At 56.2% G+C, this 14,829-nt stretch overlaps 2 protein-coding genes across 2 annotated transcripts in view; one reads left to right on the forward strand and one right to left on the reverse strand.

Annotated features, from left to right (window-relative positions):
* Positions 1-9,299: 9,299 nt before the first annotated feature.
* LOC308051065 (MHC class II regulatory factor RFX1-like) lies at positions 9,300-14,767 on the forward strand (the record flags this gene model as incomplete). Its single annotated transcript, XM_080361346.1, has 6 exons — positions 9,300-9,412; positions 9,550-9,624; positions 11,383-11,479; positions 12,176-12,325; positions 13,910-14,118; positions 14,619-14,767. 6 exons carry the CDS (start codon positions 9,300-9,302, stop codon positions 14,641-14,643), a joined length of 669 nt encoding a protein of 222 aa, XP_080217472.1. The 3' UTR covers positions 14,644-14,767.
* CC2D1A (coiled-coil and C2 domain containing 1A) overlaps positions 14,680-14,829 on the reverse strand; it is a gene marked incomplete at its 3' end in the record, with an annotated part of 8,340 nt that continues 8,190 nt past the window's right edge. The window contains 1 exon segment of the mRNA XM_080361347.1: positions 14,680-14,808. Within this exon segment, the coding sequence (XP_080217473.1) occupies positions 14,680-14,808 (129 nt within the window).

The raw sequence follows: 14,829 nt of genomic DNA on the forward strand, positions 1-14,829 counted from the left end.
GCCCCCAGGTCTACCTCGCGGAGGGGCCCCCAGGTCTACCTCCCGGGGGGGCCCCAGGTCTACCTCCCAGGGGGGGCCCCAGGTCTACCTCCCAGAGGGGCCCCAGGTCTACCTCCCAGGGGGGCCCCCAGGTCTACCTCCCAGGGGGGGCCCCAGGTCTACCTCCCAGAGGGGCCCCAGGTCTACCTCCCAGGGGGGGCCCCCAGGTCTACCTCCCGGCGGGGGCCCCCAGGTCTACCTCCCAGGGGGGGCCCCCAGGTCTACCTCCCAGGGGGGGCCCCAGGTCTACCTCCCAGAGGGGCCCCAGGTCTACCTCCCAGGGGGGGCCCCCAGGTCTACCTCCCAGGGGGGGCCCCAGGTCTACCTCCCAGAGGGGCCCCAGGTCTACCTCCCAGGGGGGCCCCCAGGTCTACCTCCCAGGGGGGCCCCCAGGTCTACCTGCCAGGGGGGCCCCAGGTCTACCTCCCAGGGGGGCCCCCAGGTCAACCTCCCAGGGGGGCCCCAGGTCTACCTCCCAGGGGGGCCCCCAGGTCTACCTCCTATGGGGGCCCCAGGTCTACCTCCTACCCCAGGACCCCCAGGTCTAACCCCCTCCTTGGTGTAGTAACACTCCTTATCAATTAGCACGTGTATATCCAACACAGCCACTGGGACCCCCCAAATTCCCCCTAGGACCCCCCCAAATCCCCATGGAGACCCCCCAAACCACCATGGGACCTCCCCAAACCCCCCAAATCCCCATGAGGACCCCCCCAGACTCACACTGCTCCTCCTTGGTGTAGTAACACTCGTTATCGATCAGCACGTGTGTGTGCAACACATGCACCGGGAACCCCCTAACGCCCAGGGTTATGGTCAGGGTTAGGGTTAGAGTTAGGGTTAGGGTTAGGGTTAGGGTTAGGGTTAGGCCTAGGGTTAGGGTTAGGGTTAGGGTTACGGTTAGGATTACAGTTAGGGTTAGGATTAGAGTTGGTTTAGCATTAGACTTAGCGTTAGGGTTAAGCTTAGGTTACGGCTATGGTGAGGTTTAGGCTTATGCTTAAACATATGTTAGGGTTATGGTCAGTGTCAGGGTCAGGGTCAGGGTTAGGCTTAGGGGTAGGGTTAGGGTTAGGGGTAGGGTTAGGGGTAGGGTTAGGGGTAGGATTCAAGTTGTTTTAGGGTTAGACTTAGCATTAGGATTAGGCCTAGGTTAGGGTTAGGTGGAGGTTTAGGGTTATGGTTAAACTTAAGTTTGGGTTAGGGTCAGGATTATGGTCAGGGTCAGGGTTTGGTTAGGGTTAGGGTTAGGGTTAGGGTTAGAATTACAGTTAGGGTTAGGATTAGAGTTGGTTTAGCATTAGACTTAGCGTTAGGGTTAGGCTTAGGTTACGGCTATGGTGAGGTTTAGGCTTATGCTTAAAGATATGTTAGCGTTATGGTCAGGGTCAGGGTCAGGGTTAGGGTCAGTGTTAGGCTTAGGGTTCGGGTTAGGGTTAGGATTACAGTTAGGGTTAGGATTAGAGTTGGTTTAGCGTTAGGCTTAGCATTAGGGGTAGGCTTAGGTTACAGCTATGGTGAGGTTTAGGCTTATGCTTAAACATATGTTAGGGTTATGGTCAGCGTTATGATCTGGTTCAAGTTCGGCTTAGGGTTCGGGATAGGGTTCGGGTTAGGGGTAGGGGTAGGGTTAGGGATAGGGGTAGGGGTAGGGGTAGGGGTAGGGTTAGGGGTAGGGTTAGGGGTAGGATTTGGGTTGTTTTAGGGTTAGACTTAGCATTAGGATTAGGCCTAGGTTAGGATTAGGTTGAGGTTTAGAGTTATGGTTAAACTTAAGTTTGGGTTAGGGTCAGGATTATGGTCAGGGTCAGGGTTTGGTTAGGGTTAGGGTTAGGGTTAGGGTTAGGATTACAGTTAGGGTTACGATTAGAGTTGATTTAGTGTTAGAGTTAGCATTAGGGTTAGGCTTAGGTTACGGCTATGGTGAGGTTTAGGCTTATGCTTAAACATATGTTAGGGTTATGGTCAGGGTCAGGGTCAGGATCAGGGTCAGAGTCAGGGTCAGGGTTAGGGTTCGGGTTAGGGTTCAGGTTAGGGTTCGGGTTACGGTTGCATTCAGGTTGTTTTAGGGTTAGACTTAACATTAGGATTAGGCCTAGGTTAGGGTTTGGTTGAGATTTAGGGTTTTGGTTAAACTTGAGTTAGGGTTAGGGTCATGGTTATGGTCAGGGTCAGGGTTTGGTTAGGGTTAGGGTTAGGGTTAGGGTTAGGATTACAGTTAGGGTTAGGATTAGAGTTGGTTTAGCGTTAGAGTTAGCGTTAGGGTTAGGCTTAGGTTATGGCTATGGTGAGGTTTAGGCTTATGCTTAAACATATGTTAGGGTTATGGTCAGGGTCAGGGTCAGGGTTAGGGTCAGTGTTAGGCTTAGGGTTCGGGTTAGGGTTAGGATTACAGTTAGGGTTAGGATTAGAGTTGGTTTAGCGTTAGACTTAGCATTAGGGGTAGGCTTAGGTTACAGCTATGGTGAGGTTTAGGCTTATGCTTAAACATATGTTAGGGTTATGGTCAGCGTTATGGTCAGGGTCAAGTTCGGCTTAGGGTTCGGGATAGGGTTCGGGTTAGGGGTAGGGGTAGGGGTAGGGGTAGGGATAGGGGTAGGGGTAGGGGTAGGATTCGGGTTGTTTTAGGGTTAGACTTAGCATTAGGATTAGGCCTAGGTTAGGGTTAGGTTTAGGTTTAGGGTTATGGTTAAACTTAAGTTTGGATTAGGGTCAGGGTTATGGTCAGGGTCAGGGTTTGGTTAGGGTTAGGGTTAGGGTTAGGGTTAGGATTACAGTTAGGGTTAGGATTAGAGTTGGTTTAGTGTTAGAGTTAGCATTAGGGTTAGGCTTAGGTTACGGCTATGGTGAGGTTTAGGCTTATGCTTAAACATATGTTAGGGTTATGGTCAGGGTCTGGGTCAGGCTCAGGGTCAGGGTCAGGTCAGGGTCAGGGTTAGGGTCATGGTTAGGGTCAGGGTTAGGGTTTGGGTTAGGGTTAGGGTTAGGAGTAGGGTTAGGGGTAGGATTCGGGTTGTTTTAGGGTTAGACTTAGCATTAGGATTAGGCCTAGGTTAGGGTTAGGTGCAGGTTTAGGGTTATGGTTAAACTTAAGTTTGGGTTAGGGTCAGGATTATGGTCAGGGTCAGGGTTTGGTTACGGTTAGGGTTAGGGTTAGGGTTAGGATTACAGTTAGGGTTAGGATTAGAGTTGGTTTAGCGTTAGAGTTAGCATTAGGGTTAGGCTTAGGTTACAGCTATGGTGAGGTTTAGGCTTATGCTTAAACATATGTTAGGGTTATGGTCAGGGTCTGGGTCAGGCTCAGGGTCAGGGTCAGGTCAGGGTCAGGGTTAGGGTCAGGGTTAGGGGTAGGGTTAGGGGTAGGGTTAGGGGTAGGATTTGGGTTGTTTTAGGGTTAGACTCATCATTAGGATTAGGCCTAGGTTAGGGTTAGGTGGAGGTTTAGGGTTATGGTTAAACTTAAGTTTGGGTTAGGGTGAGGGTTATGATCAGGGTCAGGGTTTGGTTAGGGTTAGGGTTAGGGTTAGGGTTAGGATTACAGTTAGGGTTAGGATTAGAGTTGGTTTAGCGTTAGAGTTAGCGTTAGGGTTAGGCTTAGGTTATGGCTATGGTGAGGTTTAGGCTTATGCTTAAACATATGTTAGGGTTATGGTCAGGGTCAGGGTCAGGGTTAGGGTCAGTGTTAGGCTTAGGGTTCGGGTTAGGGTTAGGATTACAGTTAGGGTTAGGATTAGAGTTGGTTTAGCGTTAGACTTAGCATTAGGGGTAGGCTTAGGTTACAGCTATGGTGAGGTTTAGACTTATGCTTAAACATATGTTAGGGTTATGGTCAGCGTTATGGTCAGGGTCAAGTTCGGCTTAGGGTTTGGGATAGGGTTCGGGTTAGGGGTAGGGGTAGGGTTAGGGGTAGGGTTAGGGGTAGGGGTAGGGGTAGGATTTGGGTTGTTTTAGGGTTAGACTTAGCATTAGGATTAGGCCTAGGTTAGGGTTAGGTGGAGGTTTAGGGTTATGGTTAAACTTAAGTTTGGGTTAGGGTCAGGATTATGGTCAGGGTCAGGGTTTGGTTAGGGTTAGGGTTAGGGTTAGGGTTAGGATTACAGTTAGCATTAGGATTAGAGTTGGTTTAGTGTTAGAGTTAGCATTAGGGTTAGGCTTAGGTTACGGCTATGGTGAGGTTTAGGCTTATGCTTAAACATATGTTAGGGTTATGGTCAGGGTCAGGGTCAGGATCAGGGTCAGGGTTAGGGTCAGGGTTAGGGTTCGAGTTAGGGTTCGGGTTAGGGTTCGGGTTACGGTTGGATTCAGGTTGTTTTAGGGTTAGACTTAACATTAGGATTAGGCCTAGATTAGGGTTAGGTTGAGGTTTAGGGTTTTGGTTAAACTTGACTTAAGGTTAGGGTCATGGTTATGGTCAGGGTCAGGGTTTGGTTAGGATTAGGGTTAGGGTTAGTGTTAGGATTACAGTTAGGATTAGGATTAGAGTTGGTTTAGCGTTAGAGTTAGCATTAGGGTTAGGCTTAGGTTACGGCTATGGTGAGGTTTAGGCTTATGCTTAAACATATGTTAGGGTTATGGTCAGGGTCAGGGTCAGGATCAGGGTCAGGGTCAGGTCAGGGTCAGGGTTAGGGTCAGGGTTAGGGGTAGGGTTAGGGGTAGGGTTAGGGGTAGGGTTAGGGGTAGGATTCGGGTTGTTTTATGGTTAGACTTAGCATTAGGATTAGGCCTAGGTTAGGGTTAGGTGGAAATTTAGGGTTATGGTTAAACTTAAGTTTGGGTTAGGGTCAGGATTATGGTCAGGGTCAGGGTTTGCTTAGGGTTAAGGTTAGGGTTAGGGTTAGGATTACAGTTAGGGTTAGGATTAGAGTTGGTTTAGCGTTAGAGTTAGCGTTAGGGTTAGGCTTAGGTTACGGCTATGGTGAGGTTTAGGCTTATGCTTAAACATATGTTAGGGTTATGGTCAGGGTCAGGGTCAGGGTCAGGGTTCGGGTTAGGAGTAGGGGTAGGGTTAGGGTTAGGGGTAGGGTTAGGATTTGGGCTGGTTTAGGGTTAGACTTAGCATTAGGATTAGGCCTAGGTTAGGGTTAGGTGGAGGTTTAGGGTTATGGTTAAACTTAAGTTTGGGTTAGGGTGAGGGTTATGGTCAGGGTCAGGGTTTGGTTAGGGTTAGGGTTAGGGTTAGGGTTAGGATTACAGTTAGGGTTAGGATTAGAGTTGGTTTAGCATTAGACTTAGCGTTAGGGTTAGGCTTAGGTTACGGCTATGGTGAGGTTTAGGCTTATGCTTAAACATATGTTAGGGTTATGGTCAGGGTCAGGGTCAGGGTTAGGGTCAGTGTTAGGCTTAGGGTTCGGGTTAGGGTTAGGATTACAGTTAGGGTTAGGATTAGAGTTGGTTTAGCGTTAGACTTAGCATTAGGGGTAGGCTTAGGTTACAGCTATGGTGAGGTTTAGGCTTATGCTTAAACATATGTTAGGGTTATGGTCAGCGTTATGGTCAGGGTCAAGTTCGGCTTAGGGTTCGGGATAGGGTTCGGGTTAGGGGTAGGGGTAGGGGTAGGGGTAGGAGTAAGGGTAGGTGTAGGGGTAGGGGTAGGATTTGGGTTGTTTTAGGGTTAGACTTAGCATTAGGATTAGGCCTAGGTTAGTGTTAGGTTGAAGTTTAGGGTTATGGTTAAACTTAAGTTTGGGTTAGGGTCAGGATTATGGTCAGGGTCAGGGTTTGGTTAGGGTTAGGGTTAGGGTTAGGGTTAGGATTACAGTTAGGGTTAGGATTAGAGTTGGTTTAGCGTTAGAGTTAGCATTAGGGTTAGGCTTAGGTTACGGCTATGGTGAGGTTTAGGCTTATGCTTAAACATATGTTAGGGTTATGGTCAGGGTTAGGGTCAGGGTTAGGGTCAGTGTTAGGCTTAGGGTTCGGGTTAGGGTTAGGATTACAGTTAGGGTTAGGATTAGAGATGGTTTAGCGTTAGACTTAGCATTAGGGGTAGGCTTAGGTTACAGCTATGGTGAGGTTTAGGCTTATGCTTAAACATATGTTAGGGTTATGGTCAGCGTTATGGTCTGGGTCAAGTTCGGCTTAGGGTTCGGGATAGGGTTCGGGTTAGGGGTAGGGGTAGGGGTAGGAGTAGGGGTAGGGGTAGGGGTAGGGGTAGGATTCGGGTTCTTTTAGGGTTAGACTTAGCATTAGGATTAGGCCGAGGTTAGGATTAGGTGGAGGTTTATGGTTATGGTTAAACTTAAGTTTGGGTTAGGGTCAGGATTATGGTCAGGGTCAGGGTTTGGTTAGGGTTAGGGTTAGGTTAGGGTTAGGATTACAGTTAGGGTTAGGATTAGAGTTGGTTTAGTGTTAGAGTTAACATTAGGGTTAGGCTTAGGTTACGGCTATGGTGAGGTTTAGTCTTATGCTTAAAACATATGTTAGGGTTCTGGTCAGCGTTATGGTCAGGGTCAAGTTCGGCTTAGGGTTCGGGATAGGGTTCGGGTTAGGGGTAGGGGTAGGGGTAGGAGTAGGGGTAGGTGTAGGGGTAGGGGTAGGATTTGGGTTGTTTTAGGGTTAGATTTAGCATTAGGATTAGGCCTAGGTTAGAATTAGGTTGAGGTTTAGGGTTATGGTTAAACTTAAGTTTGGGTTAGGGTCAGGATTATGGTCAGGGTCAGGGTTTGGTTAGGGTTAGGGTTAGGGTTAGGGTTAGAATTACAGTTAGGGTTAGGATTAGAGTTGGTTTAGTGTTAGAGTTAGCATTAGGTTAGGCTTAGGTTACGGCTATGGTGAAGTTTAGGCTTATGCTTAAACATATGTTAGGGTTATGGTCAGGGTCAGGGTCAGGATCAGGGTCAGGGTTAGGGTCAGGGTTAGGGTTCTGGTTAGGGTTCGAGTTAGGGTTCGGGTTACGGTTGGATTCAGGTTGTTTTAGGGTTAGACTTAACATTAGGATTAGGCCTAGGTTAGGGTTTGGTTGAGATTTAGGGTTTTGGTTAAACTTGAGTTAGGGTTAGGGTCATGGTTATGGTCAGGGTCAGGGTTTGGTTACGGTTAGGGTTAGGGTTAGCATTACAGTTAGGGTTAGGATTAGAGTTGGTTTAGCGTTAGAGTTAGCATTAGGGTTAGGCTTAGGTTACGGCTATGGTGAGGTTTAGGTTTATGCTTAAACATATGTTAGGGTTATGGTCAGGGTCAGGGTCAGGTCAGGGTCAGGGTTAGGGTCAGGGTTAGGGGTAGGGTTAGGGGTAGGGTTATGGGTAGGGTTCAGGGGTAGGATTTGGGTTGTTTTAGGGTTAGACTTAGCATTAGGATTAGGCCTAGATTAGGATTAGGTTGAGGTTTAGGGTTATGGTTAAACTTGAGTTTGGGTTAGGGTCAGGGTTATGATCAGGGTCAGGGTTTGGTTAGGGTTAGGGTTAGGATTACAGTTAGGGTTAGGATTAGAGTTGGTTTAGCGTTAGACTTAGCATTAAGGGTAGGCTTAGGTTACGGCTATGGTGAGGTTTAGGCTTATGCTTAAACATATGTTAGGGTTATGGTCAGTGTTATGGTCAGGGTCAAGTTCGGCTTAGGTTCGGGATAGGGGTTCGGGTTAGGGGTAGGGGTAGGGGTAGGGGTAGGAGGTAGGGGTAGGTGTAGGGGTAGGGGTAGGATTTGGTTGTTTTAGGGTTAGACTTAGCATTAGGATTAGGCCTAGGTTAGGGTTAGGTGAGGTTTAGGGTTATGGTTAAACTTATGTTTGGGTTAGGGTCAGGGTTATGGTCAGGGTCAGGGTTTGGTTAGGGTTAGGGTTAGGGTTAGGGTTAGGGTTAGGATTACAGTTAGGGTGAGGATTAAAGTTAGTTTAGCATTACACTTAGCGTTAGGGTTAGGCTTAGGTTACGTCTATGGTGAGGTTTATGCTTATGCTTAAACATATGTTAGGGTTATGGTCAGGGTCAGGGTCAGGGTCAGGGTCAGGGTTAGGGTCAGTGTTAGGCTTAGGGTTCGGGTTAGGGTTAGGATTACAGTTAGGGTTAGGATTAGAGTTGGTTTAGCGTTAGAGTTAGCATTAGGGGTAGGCTTAGGTTACAGCTATGGTGAGGTTTATGCTTATGCTTAAACATATGTTAGGGTTATGGTCAGCGTTATGGTCAGGGTCAAGTTCGGCTTAGGGTTCGGGATAGGGTTCGAGTTAGGAGTAGGGGTAGGGGTAGGGGTAGGGATAGGGGTAGAGGTAGGGGTAGGATTCGGGTTGTTTTAGGGTTAGACTTAGCATTAGGATTAGGCCTAGGTTAGGGTTAGGTTGAGGTTTAGGGTTATGGTTAAACTTATGTTTGGGTTAGGGTCAGGATCAGGGTTTGGGTACGGTTAGGGTTAGGGTTAGGGTTAGGATTACAGTTTAGGGTTAGTTTAGAGTTGATTTAGCGTTAGACTTAGTGTTAGGGGTAAGACTTAGGTTATGCTATGGTGAGGATTAGGCCCATGCTTAAATATAGTTTCTACCTCCCAGAGGGCCCCCAGGTCTACCCTCGCGGAGGGGCCCCCAGGTCTACCTCCCAGGGGGGCCCCAGGTCTACCTCCCCGGGGGGGCCCCAGGTCTACCTCCCAGTGGGGCCCCAGGTCTACCTCCCAGGGGGGCCCCAGGTCTACCTCCCAGAGGGGCCCCAGGTCTACCTCCCAGGGGGCCCCCAGGTCTACCTCCCAGGGGGGCCCCAGGTCTACCTCCCAGAGGGGCCCCAGGTCTACCTCCCAGGGGGGGCCCCCAGGTCTACCTCCCAGGGGGGGCCCCCAGGTCTACCTCCCGGGGGGGCCCCAGGTCTACCTCCCGGGGGGGCCCCCAGGTCTACCCTCCCAGGGGGGGCCCCAGGTCTACCTCCCAGGGGGGCCCCCAGGTCTACCTCCCAGGGGGCCCCAGGTCTACCTCCCAGGGGGGGCCCCCAGGTCTACCTCCCAGGGGGGGCCCCAGGTCTACCTCCCAGGGGGGGCCCCAGGTCTACCCTCCCAGTGGGGTCCCAGGTCCTACTTCCCAGGGGGGGCCCCAGGTCTACCTCCCAGGGGGGCCCCCAGGTCTACCTCCCAGGGGGGCCCCCAGGTCTACCTCCCATAGGGCCCCCAGGTCTACACCAAATCCCCCCAATCCCCCTAAATCCCCCCTAAAACCCCCCCTAAAGCCCCCAAATTCTCCCCAAATCACCCCAAATAGCCCCTAAACCCCCCAAATCCCCCCACACTCCCAACCCTCCCCCAAATTCCCCCCAAAACCTCCCCAAACCACCCAAACCCCCCCTAAACCCCCAATGCGCCCCCCAGACTGCGTCGCGTCCGCTGGGCGAGTTCCCGGCGCTGGAGCTGCAGGGAAGCCGCTGCCCGACGGCGCCGGCGCCGACGACCTCAAGACCTTCCAGCTGCTGTACCGCGAGCACTGCGAGGTGGGCACCCACACCACCCCAAAAACACCCCAAAACACCCCCCAAAAACCCCCCAAAAACTCTCCACACCCCCTCGCCCCCCCCCCAGGCCATCGTGGACGTGATGATCAACCTGCAGTTCCCGCTGGTGGAGACGCTGTGGAAGACGTTCTGGCGCTGCGGGCTGGGCCCGGCGGGCGACGCCGCGGCCGCTGTGAGTGCCCGGGGGGCCGGGGGGGCCGGGGGGGGGCCGGGGGGGCTCCGGTGACACCGCGGTGACCGTCCCCCGTGTCCCCAAGGCACGAGGAGGCGGAGAAGCGGCTGCCCAAGGGCCGGCTGGTGCTGCTGGCCAAGTTCGAGCCGCTGCTGCGCTGGGTGCGCGACTGCGACCACCGCGCTCTACCAGGGGCTGGTGGAGGTGCTGATCCCCGACGTGCTGCGGCCCATCCCCAGTGAGTGACCCAAAACCCCCCAAAGTCACCCCAAAATCACCCCAAATCACCCCATGCTGATCCCCGACGTGCTGCGGCCCATCCCCAGTGAGTGACCCAAAACCCCCCCAAAGTCACCCCCAAAATCACCCAAATCACCCCATGCTGATCCCCGACGTGCTGCGGCCCATCCCCAGTGAGTGACCCAAAACCCCCCAAAGTCACCCCAAAATCACCCCAAATCACCCCATGCTGATCCCTGACGTGCTGCGGCCCATCCCCAGTGAGTCACCCAAAACCCCCCAAAGTCACCCCAAAATCACCCCAAATCACCCCATGCTGATCCCCAACGTGCTGCAGCCCATCCCCAGTGAGTCACCCAAAACCCCCCAAAGTCACCCCAAAATCACCCCAAATCACCCCATGCTGATCCCCGATGTGCTGCGGCCATCCCCGTGAGTGACCCAAAACCCCCCAAAGTCACCCCAAATCACCCCAAATCACCCCATGCTGATCCCCAACGTGCTGCGGCCCATCCCCAGTGAGTGACCAAAACCCCCCAAAGTCACCCCAAAATCACCCCAAATCAACCCCATGCTGATCCCCAACATGCTGCGGCCCATCCCCAGTGAGTCACCCAAAACCCCCCCAAAGTCACCCCAAAATCACCCCAAATCACCCCATGCTGATCCCCGACGTGCTGCGGCCCATCCCCAGTGAGTGACCCAAAACCCCCCAAAGTCACCCCAAAAATCACCCCAAATCACCCCATGCTGATCCCCGACGTGCTGCGGCCCATCCCCAGTGAGTCACCAAAACCCCCCAAAGTCACCCCAAAATCACCCAAATCACCCCATGCTGATCCCTGACGTGCTGCGGCCATTCCCCAGTGAGTGACCCAAAACCCCCCAAAGTCACCCCAAAATCACCCCCAAATCACCCCCATGCTGATCCCCAACGTGCTGCGGCCCATCCCCAGTGAGTGACCCAAAACCCGCCAAATTCACCCCAAATCACCCCATGCTGATCCCCGACGTGCTGCGGCCCATCCCCAGTGAGTGTGACCCCAAAACCACCCAAATTCACCCCAAAATCACCCAAATCACCCTCAAAATTACCCCCAAACCCCCCAAAATCACCGCAAAATCACCTATCTATTATCTAGTATATATTAACGCATAATTTAATTTAATTTTATATTATATTATATTATATTATATTATATTATATTATATTATATTATATTATATTATATTATATTATATTATATATTATATTACATTACATTACATTATATTACATTACATTATATTACATTATATTATATTATTTATGTGGTATATCATATATTACATATTACATCTATTATAGTATTATATATAACATAATATATACAAAATATAACACATAACATGTAACATAGAACATAGAACATGTAACCACCCCGTTTCCCCCACGAAATCCTCGAACCCCCCCGAACCCCCGTGAACCCCCCAAACCCCCCAAACCCCCCGACCCCCCCTGAACCCCCAATCCCGCAGGTGCTTGACCCAGGCCATCCGCAACTTCGCCAAGAGCCTGGAGAGCTGGCTGACCGGAGCCATGGTCAACGTCCCCGAGGAGATGGTCCGCGTCAAGGTGACCCCACGGGGCCCCTCCCACGGGCCCCCCCCCCTCCACGGGGTCCCTCCCATCCCACGGGGTACCCCCCCCCTACAGGGTCCTCCCCACCCCACAGGGGTCCCCCCCCACCACGGGGTCCCCCCCACCCCACGGGGTACCCCCCCTCCACGGGGTCCTCCCCACCCCACAGGGTCCCCCCTGCCACGAGGTCCCCCCCCACCACGGGGTCCCCCCCCCGACCACGGGGCCCCCCCACGGGGTACCCCCACCACGGGGTCCCCCCCCACCACGGGGTCCCTCCCACCACGGGGTGTCCCCCTACCACGGGGTCCCCCCCCACCACGGGGTCCCCTCCCACCACGGGGTGTCCCCCTACCACGGGGTCCCCCCCCACCACGGGGTCCCTCTCACCACGGGGTACCCCCCGCCACGGGGTACCCCCCACCATGGGGTCCCTCCCCCTACGGGGTCCCCCCACCCTACAGGGTCCCCCCGCCATGTGGTCCCCCCCCCGCACCCCCCCATGGGGTCCCCCTCACCACGGGGTCCTCCCACCCCACGGGGTACCAACCTCCACGGGGTCTCCCCCACATCCCCCCACAGCGTCCCCACCCCGGTCCCCCCCCCCGCCCCACGGGTCCCCCCGGCCCCCCCGGCCCCCCCCGCCCCCCGGGTGCCGCCCCCGCGCCGCCCCCAACGTGTGCGCCGCAGGTGCAGGCGGCCGGCGCCTTCGCGCAGACGCTGCGGCGCTACACGTCGCTGAACCACCTGGCGCAGGCGGCGCGCGCGGTGCTGCAGAACACGGCGCAGATCAGCCAGATGCTCAGCGACCTCAACCGCGTCGACTTCGCCAACGTGCAGGTACCGACCCACAAACCGCGGGGGGGGACCGGGGGGTGTCCCGGGGGGTGTGTCCCGGGGGAGCGACCGGGGGAGTGTCCCGGGGGGGACGGGGGGGGGACCGGGTGGGGACCGGGGGGGGACGGGGGGGGACCCGGGCTGGGACCGGGGGCTGTCCCGGAGGGGACCGGGGGGACCGGGGGGGACCCGGGCGGGGACCGGGGGAGACCCGGGGGAGACCCGGGGGGGACCGGGGGGAACCCGGGCGGGGACCGGGGGGGGACGGGGGGGGACCCGGGCTGGGACCGGGGGCTGTCCCGGGGGGGACCCGGGGGGGACCCGGGGGGGACCGGGGGAGGGACCCGGGGGGTGAACCCGGGGGGGCGGGACAAGGGGGGGCGACCCGAGGGGGCGACCCGGGGGGCGGGACATGGGGGGGTGACCCGGGGGGGTAACCCGGGGTGGGCAACCCGGGGGGGACCCGGGGGGGGTGACCCGGGGGACGACCCGGGGGGCGGGGACATGGGGGTGACCCGGGGGGTGACCCGGGGGGGTGACCCGGGGGGCGGGACATGGGGGTGACCCGGGGGGTGACTCGGGGGATGACCCGGGGGGTGACCCGGGGGACAGGACATGGGGGGTGACCCGGGGGGGCCACCCGGGAGGTGACCCGGGGGGTGACCCGTGGGGGTGACCCAGGGGGCGGGACATGGGGGGCGACCCGGGGGTGACCCGGGAGGCGGGACATGGGGGGCGGGACATGGGAGGGGGCGGGACATGGAGGAAGAACCGGGACAATGGTGGAAAAGGGGCGTGGGGGGCGCCCGAAAATACAGGGGAGGTGGCGCCAAATGGGGGGTCCAGCCCCTGCTGTGGGTCTGACCTCCCCGCTGTGGGTCCTGACCTCCTGCCGTGGGTCTGACCCATGGCCCTGTGTGTCCCCGGTGTCCCCAGGAGCAGGTGTCCTGGGTGTGCCAGTGCGGGTGTGACCAATGTCCCCATGTCCCTAATGCTGTCCCCATGTCCCCATGTCCCCAATGCTGTCCCCATGTCCCTGTGTCCTTGTGTCCCCAATGCTGTCCCCATGTCCCGTGTCCCCACGCAGGAGCAGGCGTCTGGGTGTGCCAGTGCGGGTGTGACCAATGTCCCCATGTCCCTAATGCTGCCCCCCGGCAGGAGCAGGCGTCCTGGGTGTGCCGGTGTCCCAGTGCTGTCCCATGTCCCCAATGCTGTCCCTATGTCCCCATGTCCCCAATGCTGTCCCCATGTCCCCCCGCAGGAGCAGGGGTCCTGGGTGTGCCGGTGTCCCAGTGCTGTCCCATGTCCCCAATGCTGTCCCCCGTGTCCCCATGCAGGAGCAGGCGTCCTGGGTGTGCTGGTGTCCCAGTGCTGTCCCATGTCCCCAATGCTGTCCCATGTCCCCAATGCTGTCCCCATGTCCCCGCAGGAGCAGGCGTCCTGGGTGTGCCGATGTCCCAGTGCTGTCCCATGTCCCCAATGCTGTCCCATGTCCCGTGTCCCCGCAGGAGCAGGCGTCCTGGGTGTGCCGATGTCCCAATGCTGTCCCATGTCCCCAATGCTGTCCCATGTCCCGTGTCCCCGCAGGAGCAGGCGTCCTGGGTGTGCCGGTGCCGCGCGGGGCTGGTGTCGCGCCTGGAGCAGGACTTCAAGGCCACGCTGCAGCAGCAGCACTCGCTGGAGCAGTGGGCGGCCTGGCTGGACGGCGTCGTGGGCCGCGTGCTGCGCCCGCACCTGGGCACCGCGGCCCTGCCGCGCCATGCCAAGCGCTTCCTGCTCAAGTGGTCCTTCTACAGGTACCGGTGGCACCTCCCCGTGTCACCCCCGTGTCACCCTCCGTGTCCCCAAACCTCCCCCGTGTCACCCCCATGTCCCCCCGCGCTGCCGCGCCGTGCCAAGCGCTTCCTGCTCAAGTGGTCCTTCTAAAACAGGTAGTGGTGGCACCTCCCTGTGTCACCCCCATGTCACCTGTGTCACCCCTGTGTCACCCCCATGTCCCCAAACCTTCCCCCGTGTCCCCCCTGCGCCAAGCCAAGTGCTTCCTGCTCACATGGCCCCTTCTACAGGTGGGTGTCACCATCCCTGTGTCCCCAAACCTCCCCCATGTCCCCATCTCCCCCCATGGTGACCCCCTCTGTCCCCCTGCAGCTCCATGGTGATCCACAACCTGACCCACGTCCCCCATCATGTCCCCCAAGTCCTTCTCTGTCTGTCCCCCAATGTCCCCCCTATGGTGACCCCCCCACGGTGACCCCCCCGTCCCCGTGTCCCCCGCGGTGACCCCGTGTCCCCGCAGCTCCATGGTGATCCGCGACACTTGACCCTGCGCAGCGCCGCGTCCTTCGGCTCCTTCCACCTCATCCGGCTGCTCTACGACGAGTACATGTACTACCTGTGGAGCAGCGCGTGGCGCGGGCGCGCGGCCAGAGCCCCATCGCCATCATGGGCGAGGTGCGGGGGCACGGGGGGGGACATGGGGACATCCCCTGGGTACCACCGGTCGCCGT

Source organism: Nesoenas mayeri (assembly GCF_963082525.1).
Source record: "Nesoenas mayeri genome assembly, chromosome: 31".
Taxonomy (NCBI): Eukaryota; Metazoa; Chordata; class Aves; order Columbiformes; family Columbidae; genus Nesoenas; species Nesoenas mayeri.